The 17,121-nt window shown below is 37.4% G+C and overlaps 1 protein-coding gene across 3 annotated transcripts in view; it reads left to right on the plus strand.

The window, feature by feature from the left end:
• The window catches only part of LOC127801931 (beta-glucosidase 12-like), a 67,643-nt gene extending 54,251 nt beyond the window's left edge, over positions 1-13,392 (plus strand). The window contains exons 1-13 of one of the 3 annotated variants that reach the window (XM_052337464.1): positions 7,797-8,011; positions 8,258-8,321; positions 8,420-8,478; positions 8,607-8,682; positions 10,401-10,478; positions 10,889-10,976; positions 11,201-11,456; positions 11,712-11,821; positions 12,050-12,270; positions 12,352-12,383; positions 12,499-12,595; positions 12,687-12,789; positions 12,900-13,392. In XM_052337464.1, coding sequence (XP_052193424.1) covers positions 7,850-8,011; positions 8,258-8,321; positions 8,420-8,478; positions 8,607-8,682; positions 10,401-10,478; positions 10,889-10,976; positions 11,201-11,456; positions 11,712-11,821; positions 12,050-12,270; positions 12,352-12,383; positions 12,499-12,595; positions 12,687-12,789; positions 12,900-13,089 — 1,536 coding nt within the window. In that variant the 5' untranslated portion in view covers positions 7,797-7,849 and the 3' untranslated portion in view covers positions 13,090-13,392. Of the gene's footprint in view, positions 1-7,796; positions 8,012-8,257; positions 8,322-8,419; positions 8,479-8,606; positions 8,683-10,400; positions 10,479-10,888; positions 10,977-11,200; positions 11,457-11,711; positions 11,822-12,049; positions 12,271-12,351; positions 12,384-12,498; positions 12,596-12,686; positions 12,790-12,899 lie in introns of those variants that run through there. The other 2 variants (XM_052337465.1, XM_052337466.1) reach the window with 2 other exon arrangements.
• The last annotated feature ends 3,729 nt before the right edge of the window (positions 13,393-17,121 follow it).

Genomic DNA, 17,121 nt, shown 5'->3' on the forward strand with positions numbered 1-17,121 from the left:
ATCCTTTGAAGCTCCCAACTTGGTTATTGATGTTCAGCTTTCACTTGCTGACACACCGCACACCGACTCACAAACTTTGCCACATCCTTCTTCAATTTATTCCACCAATATATCATCTTAACGTCCTGATACATCTTGTTTGCACCAGGGTGCATGGTGTATATCGAATGATGCGCCTCTCTCAGCACACGTTGCCTTAGGCCATCCACATTAGGAACACATAAGCGTGCCCCGCACCACAAAACCCCTTCAGAGTCCACTATGAACTCCTTAGCCTTGGCTTCACTAACTTTATCTCTACGGGCTACCTCCAGTAACTTGGCCAAGGATGGATCACTAGATTGAGCCGCCTTAATTTCCTCAACTAAAGTGGAACGAAGTTGGACATAAGCCAAGAACACATCCATATCGCCCAACCCGAAGCACATACCGCTCATTTCCAAACTATGCAGTTCACGTATTAGAGGTCTCATAACCTCAACAATATGGGCTAGGCTGCCCATCGACTTCCTACTTAGAGCGTCAGCTACTACATTGGCTTTGCCCGGGTGGTATAGAATGGTGCAATTGTAATCCTTGAGGAGCTCCATCCATCTCCTCTGTCTTAAGTTTAGGTCCTTCTGCTCAAATATATATTTAAGACTTTTGTGATCGATATAGATTTCGCAAGTCTCACCGTATAGGTAGTGTCGCCATAGCTTAAGAGCGAACACCACTGCTGCCATCTCTAGATCATGAGTGGGGTAGTTTTGTTCATGCCTCTTTAGCTGCCTTGAGGCATAGGCAATGACTCGGCCATGTTGCATCAAGACACAACCAAGTCCAATCTTAGAGGCATCGCAGAAGACCACATAGCCACTCTCCCCTGAAGGTAGGAGCTGTAGTCAAACTCCCCTTAAGTCTTAGGAAACTCTCCTCACAAGCATTAGACCACTCGAACTTGACATCCTATTGAGTCAAACGTGTTAATGGAGTGGCTATCTTTGAAAAATCCTTGACGAACCTACGGTAATAACCCGCTAGACCTAGGAAGTTTCGTATCTCGCTAACTGAGGTAGGCGTAGACCACTCCTCCACGCCCTCAATCTTCTTAGGGTCAACCATGATGCCCTCCTTAGACACTACATGTCCCAAAAATGCCACGTTATCCAACCAGAACTCACACTTCGAGAACTTAGCATATAGCTTCTGTTCTCGCAAGGTCTGAAGCACTACCCTAAGGTGTTGTTTGTGCTCCTCTTGGCTCCTTGAGTAAATCAATATGTCATCGATAAACACAATGATGAAGCAATCAAGGTATGATCTAAATACTCTATTCATGAGGTCCATAAACGCCGCTGGGGCATTCGTAAGGCCAAAGAACATTACTAAAAACTCATAGTGACCGTATCGAGTCCTAAAGAGACAGTCTTAGGGATGTCATCTCCCTTAATATGAAGTTGGTGATAACCTGATCTTAAGTCAATCTTGGAAAAACACTGGGCACCTTGCAACTGGTCAAATAGGTCATCTATGCGGGGTAATGGATATCTATTTCGAATAGTGGCCTTGTTCAACTGCCTATAGTCGATACAAAGCCTTATAGTTCCATCATTCTTCTTCACAAAGAGCATAGGTGCTCCCCATGGTAAGGTACTTGGGCGAATGAAATCCTTAGACAAAAGATCTTGGATTTGTACTTTAAGTTCCTTTAGCTCGGCTGGAGCCATACGGTACGGAGGTATCGAAATCGGTCGAGTCTCCGGGGCTAAATCTATACAAAACTCTATATCCCGCTCCGGCGGTACCCCCGGCAAATCTTCAGGAAATACATCTAGATACTCCCTCACTATAGGCCCCTGCCATATCTCACATTTTGACTCATAGGTCTCCCGCACCAACGCTAGGAACGCCTGACACCCCTCATTCAATAGATGTCTCACCTCCAATACGGATATAACATCCTTAGCCATAGGGGGCTGATCCCACTGAAGGCAAAATAGATCTCCCATAGGAGGGTCAAAGCACACATTCTTTTGCCTACAATCTAAGGTGACATGACAAGAGGCTAACCAATCCATCCCTAATATGCTATCAAAACCTATATTCCCTAGCATGATTAAGTCAGCTATCGTGTCTCGCCCAGCCACAGTGACCACACAACCCCGGTACACCGTATCCACTACCAAAGGGTTACTTGTAGGGGTAGCTACCATCATAGGTCGCTCTAAAGATGAAGGTTCTATACCTAAACGTGGGGTAAACTCCCGTGATACATATGAATGCGTAGACCCTGGGTCAAACAAAACCAAGGCATCAACATGTGAAATGGAAATCATACCTGTGACGATAGCATTACTGACCTCGGCATCGTGAGGCGTCATGGCAAAGACCCTTGCATACCCCACAGTGTTGCCTCCCACATGGTCACCCTGGCCTCTACCTCCTCAGCCCCTACCACCTGAAGGTGGTGGTGAAGGCTGAAATGGGGCTCACATCTGAATTGGCGTCGCCTAAGTTGTCCCACGCTCGGCTGCATGCCCTACCTCCTGATGAGCATATGGGCAATCCATTCGAATGTGGCCCATCTCCCCACACCCGAAACAAGCTCCTATTAGTCGTCGACGTGGCCCAGGGTGAGGTCTCATGCAAATAGAGCAGAATGGTACTTCCCTACCACCCTGACCATCTCCTCTAAAACCTCCTTGTTGCTTGCCACCCCTATCCTGGAATGGTTGCTTCCCCTGACCCCTATACCCTCCTCTATAATGCTGTTGTTGTGATTGTTGTTGGGGTCTCATTTTGTGTTGTTGATTGCCATTACCATGCCTAGTGGTATCAGGTTTCATCTTCTTACGCTGCTCTCTTTGGGCTCGCTCTTCCATCATACTCTTCTCCATCCTCATGGCCGCACTCAGAACACTAGCGTATGTGGAAAGGTGAGAGGCAACCATCACCCTATGAATGGGCCCCACCAACCCATTCACGAACTATCGCACCCTATCTCGCTCGATGGCCACCAACGTAGGAGCAAATTCTGATAAATGAGTGAACTTATGACTATACTCCTCTACCGTCATGTCAGATGTCTGTTTCAACTCTTCAAATTCTCGAGCTTTAGCTTCCTTCACGGCCTTAGGGATAAACTATTCCCTAAACTTATCACTGAACTCCTCTTACCTTAGTGGGGGTACACTTGATGACCTGCCTACCCTTAGATGCTTGTACCATGTGCGCGTTGGGCCTTTCAATCGAAAGACAGCACACTCAACCAACCTTTGCCTGCTACACCCTAGAGCCTCTCCAATCATCATGCAACTATCCAAGAACTGCTCTGGCTCCATCTTGTTGCTATCCCCATCGAATATAGGTGGATTGTGTCGTAAAAATTCTATCAGAGGGACATCCACCCACTGATCTTGTTTATCCGATAAAGCCTGACCCATGTCCTGAGATCCTGATCCACTCCCGGGTATCCCCAAAATCCTTAGCACTTCACTCACCACCATCCGTACCCCCAGTTGGATCCTGTTCTCTATAGACAAGCTGGAAGGTCCACCTGCCTCTCTAGTGCCCTGGTGGACATTAACATTCCTATCCCCTAGGTGTTGCTCGACAATATCCCCACGTAATCGTCGGGCACCCCAAATAGGTACGAGCAAGATAGGAGCAGCATGTCCTCTCCCGCGACCACGGCCACGACCACAACGACCGCCGCGTCCACGAGCTCAGATCGCACCACCTCGAGTCTTAGGAGGCATGATATCCTGTATGCAACATTTAGACTAACTCATTATACATAATAAAATAATATGCCACATAACATAGAATTCCACATGCATAATCATGATATGCAAAAAGGGACCTAGAGTCCATGGCAAAGTAAAGTTGTGAACATGTCGCGACTCATACTCATACCTATCCTGCCAAAAACTTACTTCGGACTACAGTGTATGCAATACAATGCATGTGAAAGTGTTTACCCCTAATTCATACACCCAAGTGTCATTTCATTTCCGTTTTATTTCCCAAAGTTCTAAAACCTAAGCTCTGATACCAACTTTGTCACGACCCAAAATCCGGGGCTATGACCAGCACCATCCCCCTTGAAGCCACAAACTCCAACAGGGAATAGTAAGCCTTACAATACACATAATTATTCAAACCTTTAACAACCTCATATACACTACAAAATAAATGCATTTCCATTAACTAATATTAAAGTGCCCACTGGTTATAAATTCATTACATGCTTACAATATTCAAAATTTCTTGTTTTACATACGAAAGGAATGTTAACTTCCCTATACTCAACCCGTGAGATGAGATACATGTGCTGTAGCCGGAGTGTGACTAGAGTAAATAGAGTAGAATCGTTTACCAGGACTCCTACCATAAAAAATGATGTCAACCTACAAAGTCTGAAATATTGAGGGGTAAGCCTGACACTGGCTTAGTGAGGAGTAAAGAGCATTATAATGGAGGAAATGTAGAATCAATGCATCTAAGAATGATCACTATACCATGCTATGCCCCAAAGTACTTATGACAATATAGGAGATGACAAATAAACATGCACATATATGAGTTAACCATCTGGAACCAAATTTCACATATACCATTCTTTTGGGGCGAAACGACTCTCACCCACAAGATTTGCTTCAGCGGAACCACTCTCGCCTACAAAGCATCATGGCGGAACCATTTTCGCCAAGTAAGGGCGGACCCACTCTCACCCTAATACATATACGTGGTGCACCAACGGCTAACATTTACTGTTGTTAGCATACAGGGTTCTAGTTGTTACTCCATTTAACACATTTTTCATACCACCATTTAATATTATCAAATGTCATATACAATATATCACAAGTGTCAATATGCGCACAACAGACAATATGGATTCCACCTTCCCAAATGCAATTTAAGAATGAAATCATGCATAGTATATACAATACTAGATTAATGAAAGATATGAATGCAACAATTACCACCATAATACAATTCACCCACTCACAGTGTTATAGAAGAAGTGGGATTCCCTCAAACACCTCTCGGTTGGGGCGCGCCAAAATTACCTAACAAAATTGTCAATCCACATAAAAATTAAATAAATATAAAATTTAAATCTCCTAGGATTTGGGCCAACCTAATGCTGCCCCAATGGCCCAAAGCCCCAAAATAAAATAATCTAGGCCAGCCACATTGCCAACGGCCACCGCTGGCCGAAAATCCCGACGATCAAAACATACCATTTGAAGCGCCTAGCAATAGAGGTCAATATATACAAAAATGAGCCATATCTAATGGTTGGATTGCCGTAGATCTGATTTTTAAATTCTGGCCAGATTTGAAAATAAGCTATTTGATGTCGCTGGCCATATTTTTTGGAGATCCGAGACCACCATTCAACTCCCTTACCCTCATAGATCAACATACCCAAAAATCATCAAGATCTAATGGTTAGATCTTCGTAGATTTAACTTTTAATTTTTGGCCAGATGACAAAACACACTATTGCCGCCGCCGGCCGATGTTTTCCGACGATCCGAGGCAGCCATTCAACACCCCTAACCCCATTTATTAACATATACAAAATCTAGCAAAATCTAACGGCTAGATCTTCGTAGATCTAAGTTCAAACTTTCGGCCAACACACCCAAACACATATACATACACCTCTCATGAATCTATGCTTAAAAATATGGCTAAAGAAAATAAAAAGCTTACCTTGTTGTAGATCGGGGTCAATTTTACGGTGAAAGTGTGGTTGGATTCAAGATCCAATGGCTAGATTTTGCAAAATCAATTGAAAGAGAAAATGAGAGAGAGAGAGAGAGAGAGAGCTTGCTGGAATGGAAGAAGAATGAGAAAGAGGGGAGGGAAAGCTGGAGCCCTAAGGCTTTTATATGGCCTTATGGGCTTGAGTTCTTTTCTTAGGCCTTCTCAAATTAAGGCCCAAAGGTTGGGCTTTACATTCTTCTTTCTCCTACCTCCCCTGTTCCTACAACTCCTTCGCGTGCACTAGCTCCATGCGTGCATAGGAAACGTCACCGCTACTTGGCTCCGCCAGCCACTATGGCTCCCGGCTCCTCCGACATCGGCCATTACGCCACCCGCAGCCGACAGCTCCCGCACACTGCCCCTCCCGCTATTGCTTCGCTCTGTTACCATGGTCGCGACTTGCGGCCATGGTTGTTGTGCCCGATGCAACCAGCTTCGGCTACTTCAGGCTACTCTCTTCTTTGATCTCTCTTTGTTATCCTGATCTCACGAGCTCTCTTTACCTTTCTCTCGGCCATTTTGATTTCCAAAAAGAAGCCACTGCTTGCTCTCTTCTTCACTTCCATTCTTGCTTCTCTCAATCTCTCTACTCTTCCTCTATTTAAAATTATAAAAAAAAAAAGTATTTTCAAAAATCTTAAAATAGATAGCTAAATTATAAAATTAAAAATAAATTTAAAACTTAAAATTTAAAACTGAAACATAAAAAGAATACCACCTAAATTATCCAAATAACTTTTTGAAATTTATAATTTAATAAGCAAGAAATTATCATTCTCTCTTTTTCTGTGTTAAATAAACCAAAAGGAACATACTTTTCGAGATTGGATCAAGATTTTCTAACTCAATTAATTACTCGCAGTTGTTGTTTCTTTGTCAATGGCGGTATTATTGCGATCAGGGGAAAATATATATAAAAGATGTTCTCTTACCCACGAGGAAATAGTATTAAAGCCACGAGAGAATAAAATTATTTAAATAAATTATCGTGAGAATGAAGAAGAAGTTACGGGTAGAGACGAGATAAAAGGTACCTCCCCCACTTGAAAACATCGAAGGAATCCCCTTCTCAGTAGATTGCAAGTACCTAGGGCGCCATCACATGATAATATTTTAACTAATCTCTTGCGGCCACGCTCCTTAGAATACATACATGGTGGGATTGTACGCGTTGTGTGTAGTTGATACATTGTTTAAACATGGGTTTCTTAATATATAATAATTAGTACGACCGTCAAGATAGTCAATATTACAAAAAAAAGGAGTGCTTTGCTCCTCGGGTTATACCAAACTAATTAAAGATACAAGTAGTCTTATGAAATGCTATTTGGTTTTATTTCATATTTTTGAATGATAGTTCATCTTATGAAATGTTCAAAATGTGATTTAATACTTCTAACAATCACTATGATTGTTAGAATTACTAAAGCAAAGGCATTATGAACATTTTATTTATAAAATTACTATTCGTAACTATAAAATAAAACTAAATTGCATTATTTAAGACGCAAACAAAATGACTCATTATGAGTTTGGGCCATTGGGTAAGGAGGACTTCATTAATTGTGAGTTTTAATAATTTATTTTATCTTTTCAGCTACTACCTTTCAATGAGTGCTTGTAACATTTGAATATTTTGAAAAAGAAAGGAAAAACATCCAATACAGTAGTCTTTTAAAAAGTTAAATCAGTTATTTATTGTATAAATATATGATATAATTGAATATTGAATCCAATATAAATTAAAATTTTCACAAAACATGCAAGATGGTAATAATTAATTAATTAAAGAGTGACGTTAATTTCACAACTAAGAAAAAAAGTCAAGTCGAACTCAGTTAATGAAATGATGGAGTCTACTACAGCTAAGACGGTGACAAGTTGTAATGACAAATAATTCTTCCCACTGCTTTCACGTGAAAGCTTCATTGGCTAATTATCAAACGTCGAAAATGCTCAACATATTCTTCTTCTAATCGGTTCTCTTTATCTCTGGTCAAATGATTTTACGCGTCCAGGTTGGTACTGGTACATTGTCCATATAAAGGGGGGGCAATATGGAGACCCATGAAACAATAATTCGGCCATGGCTAAGCAAAGCTTTCTGCTCCTCAGCCTCCTTGTCGTTGCCGCTTCGCTGGCTTTAACCGAGCCGGTGACGGCGGCAGATAGGGCTGTCCCGCAAGAGTTTAACCGCACCAACTTCCCCAAAGGTTTTGTCTTCGGCGCGTCATCAGCTGCCTATCAAGTAAGTTGTTTTACAACCTTAATGCATGTTACAGGAAGGAAGCCTGTATTGTTTTGAATGAATTATATGATTATCGGACACCACATTATTTATAGAGAGACGAAGCTATAAAAAAAATAAAAATAACCTTATAATATAACCACAAATTAAACTCAAAATGTTCAACAGATAAACCTAATATAGTTCAAATTTATTCTAAATTTTAACATATATGTTAACACTGTGATTGTAATACTTATTTTTTAGTATGAAGGTGCACCAAAATTGAGGGGCAAAGTCATCTGGGACGCATTCATTCGCGACTTCCCTTGTCTGTTTCTATCTTTTTAATCTTTCTTAATGTTTAGTTTTATACATTGTGCACGATGGTTAGATATTAATTTAGATCATATATCATAATATTTGCAGATAAGATAGAGGATCGGAGCAATGCTACCGTGGCAAATGGCTTCTATTATCTTTTCAGGGTACATATATATATATATATATATATGGCAACATGCTTCAGTCATACTTCATTGATACTTCTTTTATTTATTCTTTTGAAAAATTAACTTTGTTTTCTGTTGTGACTAAACCTAAAATAATGTGGCAGAAAGACATACAAACAATGAAGATGATGGGGCTGGATGTTTTCAGGTTCTCCATCTCTTGGGCCAGAGTATTACCTTGTAAGGCCACTACTTCATTTCTATGATCAATTTTTCCTTGATTCTTGTTTTTGATTAACAAGAACTAAAAAACCCAGCTGATACAGAAAGGTTACCCATGGAGAAGATGCACCTACATAGAGCCAAGGGCAAAGGCTCACAAGAGCACGAGGATTGAAAGATAGAATGTTAATTCAAAAAAGACAAAAGAGTAACATCAGTCTAATAATTAACCATTTCGACCCCGAAATTTTTCATCTTATCGGCTGATCGATTTGGTCCTTGAAATTGGATAAAAAAAATCAATGTTTTACCAAGAATGACAATACTAATGCACTCAAACAAGATGGAATATTGTCTCCAAATAAATTTATTACTAACTAATAAAAATGTTTGAAAATTAAAAATAATACGTAGTAAATATACTTTATCTTGAAATAAAGTATAATATTTATCTCTTCTAGTACATTTAGGACAGTTGTTAACCTTGCCCTTGGACTATATATCATCCTGTTTTACATATTTTAGCAGATAGTGCATTTCATTTTTCAATATTAAACTAAGAAAAGTGAAATGATCCCTCTAGGAATATTGTTGTTTTAATTAATTTTCTTATCCATGAAAAATACAACATTATCGATCTAGATTCTTCTCGTTGTAACCATCTAAGGAAAACCATTATTCTGTATCTTCGTCTTCCAAGAAATATACAACACATTAGCAGACAATTAATTAATGAAGCAAAATTAATAATTAAACAACTGTCCTTGTGCCCTAGAAAACGCGTATAGATTGGTGAGTTGGAAAACTTTAAATCAATTCGACCTTCTCACGAGCACAATATTGAATATTGTATGGATGCAAACACAAATTTGTCACTTGCCATCTTGGAAAGTTGAAGACCAATTCTGTTTAAAGTAATAAACCCAAAAAGAAAAACAGGATTGGACGACCAATTCTACCGTTATCTTCTTTGATACAATTGAATTAGGAGACATACTAATAGCACTAGCGGTTATTGTTGACATCAATTTGCTGTTTAACACTTTTAAGGGTGGGTTAAATAGGGTCATTTGACTTTATTATTTGTCGTTTAAAATTTAAAATTCATTGTTTGAATAGATTTTTGTTTAAATGTAAAAATTTGAGTCGAAATCTAACTTAGATTTAGAAAAAAAAAAAAAAAGAAGAAGAATTTAAATGATAACTTTATCAAATGCTAGAACTTGAAATATAAGCATCATGACATCATTTCAAATGAATCCTAATATATCCAATAAAGCTAATATATTTACATACATATATATATATTAGTTTTGCTCATAAACGCATTTTCATTTTAATATAATTTTATTGGATACTTTATAACTGCTACAGAACAGGATAGGACATCAGTAGTCTTATACTAAAATAGCAAAAGAACAAATTTTATTGTAACCTACAGGAAATTTTATTGTAACCTGCAAAGTTAAAAACTTAGTAATAAATGATAGTGTTCGTGAGTTTGCAAACTTGAATTTGAGTTTTGTAAATTTCTAAGTGCCCTTCATCCTCAAGTGATATAGTCTTATTTATTGAAAATAAAACACAACTTATTATTATAAGATAACAACTTAGTTAAGATAAAACCATAAGGCCTCCCTTGTACATAATATATATACATATATATCATTTTTTGGGGTCAATTTAATGTATTTAATTTTCATGATTTCATCATTGGTTTAAATTATTTGCCTCAGATGGAAAAGTAAGTGGAGGAGTGAACAAGATTGGAGTTGCCTTCTACAATGCTCTCATCGACCAGCTCCTAGCAAATGGTTTCTTTTCTTTCTCTGTTTTCCTCTCTCTTTTTGTATATATATATATGTGTGTGTGTGTGTGTGTTTGTAGAAAATAGATTCCTTTATGCTTGGACCAAAAATTCCGAAAAATTTATCTTTATATATCCTTAACAATTGTATTAAACAATGGGCTTACAATTACAAAGAAGCAGGATTTGTCATCGAGATCATTAATATATCAATTACATGATCTCCTTTTAGCTTATTTTTCCCAATTTCACGTTCTTATAATCATATAAGTTCTTAAAAATGGCTCATTTTAAAAAAAAAATGGAATTCAGAAACATTCCTTAATTTTTATTTAGTTATTTATTTTTTCTTTTCTTTTTGGGCCCAAACTAATTAAGCAATTATTCTTGTTGGCTTAATATATATTTCCTTATCAGGTATAAAACCTTTTGTTACACTTCATCACTTCGATACTCCTCAAGCGCTTGAAAAGAAGTACGAGAGCTTTTTAAACGATGAGATTGTGTAAGTAAACATTCCTTACTTATTAAACATGTGTTGGTCTTCTAAACTTATGTTAATTAATACAATGATTAAGGCTTTTGATTTGCTTCAGATCGGTAATATAAAGAATTATTTGCACAAGTGGTTGTTGGATTATAACATGCTGTTATTAATTTTATTTTCAATTTACAATATATATTAAAAAATATGCATCGAAATTTAAAAAAACATATTTTGTTAAACAGGATTGATTATGCAGACTACGCAGAGTTTTGTTTCAAAACGTTTGGCGATAGAGTCAAGAATTGGATCACTTTCAATGAGCCAAATGTTTTTATTCCACAAGGCTATGACTTGGGTACCTTGGCACCTGGACGATGCTCGAAATGGAGGAACAACAATTGCACCGTTGGGAATTCTGCGACTGAACCTTATATAGTTGGCTATCATTTACTTTTGTCACATGCTGAAGCAGTAAAACGATACAAGACAAAATACCAAGTAAGCAAATTTTTTGTTAATATATGTGGCATGAATAAATCAGACGTCTTTCAAATATAAACAAACAAATAAATCAGACAACATGGTAGTCCAAGTTTGATGGACTGACGCCTTGGCCTTGACCACGTTTGTTTAGTTTAAGAATAAAGCTCTCAATTTGTAGATACATATAAGTGTGTTATATATGAACATGGTAATGTTTATTTTGCCTATTATTTAAGTGATTTAATAACTAATAGTTCAGATGATTTGCAGGCATCTCAAAAGGGGCAGATAGGGATAACTTTGATTGCTGGTGGAATGTATCCACAGTCCAATAAAGATAAAATTGCAGCAAAAAGAGTCCAAGATTTCATGTTTGGATGGTAAGTACTGCTGCTGTTAATTTCATTTTTAGAAAATATACTTAATGAAAATATTTCTTCATGTCAAATTATTATTTATCCACTTGTGAAAAATGGATGCATAATGCCAACACTGAGTAATATTTAAATGTCAAGTCTTACTATGAGTTGAAAAGAGAGACAAAACTTTGTCTGTGACTCCGGAGTATTTATTTTGCATTAACAAATAAAGATGTATGTTTTTTATAGGTTTATTCATCCTGTAGTTTATGGTGACTACCCACGAATAATGAAAACTCTTGTACGACGTCGGTTACCAAAATTCAATTCTACACAGTCAGAGAGTTTAAAAGGGTCTTACGATTTCATTGGACTAAACTACTACAGTTCATATTACGTAATTAATATTCCATTCAGTAATAAGCCAGCTCACCTGAGCTATTCTTCAGATTATTATGGTAACCTCTCAAGTAAGTTCATATCATTTACCTTTGCTTTTATTTGTCAAGCATCATTTAAACTTTCTAATTTATTTGTCTATCCTTTTGCAGCTGAGAAAAATGGAGTACCCATTGGACCAACGGTGCGTACAAGATGAAAATGACCCGGCAACGTTTTTACATACAGTTCATCTTCTGTAACCTAAAAACTCATTTCAGTATTATAGCTAACTCAGTTTGTGGCGAATCAATTTGCAGGAGGGAACCTTATTTTCCGTTCCAAAGGGATTTACAGATATATTGGTATATGTTAAAAAATACTACAAAAATCCAAAAATATACATTACAGAGAATGGTATGAAAATGATCACTTTTACCCATGTTAATCCATCTATATCGACAACTTTTGATGTTAAAAATAGTTCCATGTATTGGATTATTTTCAGGGACGGGTCAGTTGAACAATCAAACAGCTGCAGAAGGTGTAAAGGATCCATATAGAATAAGATACTATTATCAGCACCTTTCGGCCCTTGAAAAAGCTATTAAGTGAGTTACACCCCTCTTAGCTTTCAGTATTATTTACAAGCTCTGATGAGATAGTGATTTTTTCTGCTTAAGATGGTAATCTCACTACACTCATGTATCGTGCTTTTCAGGGAGGGTGTTAATGTTAAGGGTTACATGGCATGGTCATTTCTTGACGATTTCGAGTGGAGTTCTGGGTACACTGTTAGATATGGTCTCAATTATGTTGATTACGGTGATGGGTTAAAAAGATATCCGAAAGATTCAGCTTGCTGGTACAAAAATTTCCTACTTTCAAGTGGGAAAATGTTGAGATGCTAATCGTCTTAATTAGTTTGGTGTGCCAAATGACCGTTTAATGATTTTTACAATAAGATGAAGACTACCTCCATGGTATCTTCTTCTTTTTTTTTTTTTTTCCTCCCTCCATTTTCGGTTTTTCCCTCCATGAAGACTACCTCCATGGCATCAAGTTGTACGAATAAATTGCATAATTGATTTCCACATTGATTATGCTTGCCATGTATTAAGTGAAATAATACAGGCCGAACAAAGGTCAAGGAAGGTTGAATTGGTTTGCTTCTAATTATAGTTGCCTTATGGAATAAGGATTTTCAATTGTCGTATTTAATTTTATGAATATATATGCTTATCGTTTATAGAAAAAAATTGTTTGATCGATTATCAAAAATAATCTCACAACTCTAAATGTTAATACCAACATCTCAAACACAAACATGCTAACAAGAGTGAATATCCCCATAAAAAAGGAGGGAATATCAATATATATTTACATATATATAATACTAATCATTATACTTACAATAATTGTTAAGGTCCAATAAATGTATTTTGTTATTAGACAATTTGTCGTTATTGCATATTATTTTTAGCTACGAAAACGGTTGATAAAATGTTACAATATACAATATATTTATCTTCAACTAACATATATATATATATGTATATAATATATCTCTTTCCGTTTTGCTAAATAAGAATTCATTGAGAGAACAAAAGATTATAATGGGTAAAAGAGCATAGTAGAATGGCTTAATTATTTGGCACTTCTATATAGTATATAGCAAAATAAAGTAACATATTTTAAGTTCTAATAAAGTAGCATAATATTAAGTTTTTATTTTGTTTTCTATAATCAATCTGAAAGGGCAATAATAATTACACTTCATTCTTTTCAGAAACTAATAATGGGATATAGCCTATACTCTTGATTTAAATGGACAAAGTTAATTAACACGACACCCTATACTCCTGATTTTAGACGTGATCAGTTTGCTCACAGCAGAAATCTACAATATAACATATTAAACATGCACTAAAAGAAATAAAATTAAAGATAATCCCTTTTATACAAATTGCAGTAGGACCTTTGTCGCTTGTCCATTGAAAGATATCGGAATACATGATAAGTAGAAGCAAAGCGAGACTGCATCATCATGCAATTTATTCATACAGCTTGACACGAGATTTATGCATAAAGCTGACATGAAATCGAAAACCAGGAAGAGTTCATATATGTTTTATTTGGAATATTACAGAACTGAAGGTACTATCTAGATAGATCACAAAGGGCTCCATCCTCCATTGCTTCACAATCTTTTAACCATGTGACGAGTGTAACACTCCAATTTCTGGGAGCGTTAACGTAACGTAAGATTTTGGGGATAATTTTTTTTTCAAACAAAAACCCATTACAAAAACCATTCCCCGAAGATCCCGTTACACCTTCTCAGTATATCAACTATGAACCATTAATAAACCAAGACAGATTCACCAACACAAATGCGGAAGCTAGATCGAAACCTCAACAGGTCATAACCGAAACTACTTTATTTATATATAAAGTTGCACCAACGTTTACATGACGTTTTCAAAAGTAAATAACATAACTCAAAAGACATAATGTAAACTATCCGCTAATCGCCGTCACTCCTCGACGATTCCTTTCCCTTTTGCACCGCTGCCTTTACCTGAAACGTTTGAATATTCCAGGGACAAAGTCCAAATTAGATGATGAATCATCTAAGTGAGAGTTCAAAACACATTTTTCATGAATAATGCAAGACATGAAATAAACCAATATACCCGGTAAGCCCTAGCTCAAGAGAATTTCCACGCGCTTAACCCTACCACGGGAAAAGAGCAATCTCTCTAAAAGCTATGCCACCACACCGACTCGACGACACGACGACGCGACGCGATTCTAGCTTAAATGGGACTGCCAACGCATCTCACCAGAATACGTTCCCACCTTAAGCATCCAGGAACCACCATACAATCCCAACTCCAAAATTTCACATGGACCACCTAGTCATCCTAGTGCAACTTCCCTGGCCAAATGGCCTGGCATGGAAATCAAGGCGGCTATCCTGACATGCACACCTAGCATCAGATACCCTTATTATTCCGTCACGCCCTTGGAGAATTACGGCTACACTATCCAGACAACATCCTAGGCTGACATCCCACATGAACAACACAGTATGGACCACCTAGTCGTCCTAGTGCAACTTCTCTGACCAAACGGTCTGGCACGGAAACCAAGGCAGCTATCCTGACATGCACACCAGTATCAGATACCCCTATTATTCTGTCACGCCCTTGGAGAATTATGGCTACACTATCCAGACAACATCCGAGGCTGGCATTCCATATGTACACATAAAACTCAAGACAATGCCACAATTCACAATTCAATGCATCGTATAAACAACATTTATAAAATGCAATGCACAGTTCAAAACGTTTAGGGACAAACCTCCCTCATAAATCCAACCGTCACCGGTTACCATTTTAATGCACAAAATCATTTTGCATGAAATCACCATATGTTCAGATAGAACAAGCACAATAAATCAAGTTTTGGGGGTAAACACTCACAACTTAAAACCAAGTTTTCAGGTAGAACACTCACCTTGAACGAAACTCAGAACATCTCGAATCTTGTGCCCAACCTCAATTTTCGTGCAACTCCTCAAGTCTTTTAACCAAACCACCTCTTTACAGGTCCTCACGCGCTGCTTAAGTGCTCTACGCGTGTGATGCCCCGCGTATGCTTTAAAAACCCTCTATCCACTAAACCCGAAGCACTCTCGTCTAGCACAAATGTATCACAACTTCGAATGAGAGAATCCTTAGCCTTGAGCCCCTATTTATATGTTTAGGAAACTTAGCCACCAAGAAATATATATTCTGCAATCATTTCAAATCTTTCAAAATCTTTTCCAATCATTCCAAATCTTCTAATATCTTCTATAATCATTCCAAATCTTTTGATATCTTTTGCAATCATTCCAAAATCTTCTAAGATTCTCTGCAATCATTGTAAATATTTTATAATCATTCCAAATCTTCTAATATCTTTTGTAATCATTCCAAAATCTTCTAAGATTCTCTGCAATCATTGTAAATCTTCTATAATCATTCCAAATCTTCTAATATCTTTTGTAATCATTCCAAAATCTTGTAAGATCTTCTACAATCATTGTTATCCAAATCAAATCTTTTCTTATCCAATCTATCCCTAAAGTCATCATGAGCTTTCATCTTATCTCTAACGTCATCATGAGACTTCATCCTTATCTCTAAAGTCATTTATGAAGCTTTTTCCTGAATCTCCCAAATGCCCCTAGTAAAAAGATTTCAAGAATTACACTTTGGCCCAAACTTTTGGATAATTGCACTTAGACCCTTTTCAACATGGTCCCCGGGCTAATTTTTAATTGCATTTTAGTCCCTGAAAAATGGACTAATTGCGCTAATGCCCCTAATTTTTAGGTAAATTACACTTTTACCCCAACCTCAAAAATTATGATTTTGCCCCTGGCTCAAAAACTGAACTTTTCTTTACAGACCTTTATAACCCTTTGAAATATCCTAAAACATTCTCTTTAAAATTCTGAAAAAATATCGTTTCGATCTCCCTGTCAATTTTGAAAAAACTGCACTTAGGCCCGAATCTTCGTTTTAGCTACAAACCCTTTTGTTTCTTCCAAAAACTACTGAAGGGTTACTCTATATGCCAAATATGAACTTCCTCGGGGTTCCATTGACTTCCCGGATACCCCGTACGATAATTCGGTATTTCAACCTAAATCACAATTGCCTTTTTTAGCTGTACCGAGAACCGTTCCCGATCCAACTTCTTTTGATGCCTAAAATCATAACTCGTATTACTTGTCGATACTATACCATTTTCCTTGGCTATCTAGGGTCCAGGGTACTCCCTCTGACTAATTCGATCGTCCAAAGTTGCGTTAGTGTACCCTATAGTCTTATTTTCCACAAAGTCCATTTATGCCTTTCATCAAATATTATTTATGACCTCAAATC

Source organism: Diospyros lotus, chromosome 5 (genome assembly GCF_014633365.1).
Source record: "Diospyros lotus cultivar Yz01 chromosome 5, ASM1463336v1, whole genome shotgun sequence".
In the NCBI taxonomy this organism is placed as follows: domain Eukaryota; kingdom Viridiplantae; phylum Streptophyta; class Magnoliopsida; order Ericales; family Ebenaceae; genus Diospyros; species Diospyros lotus.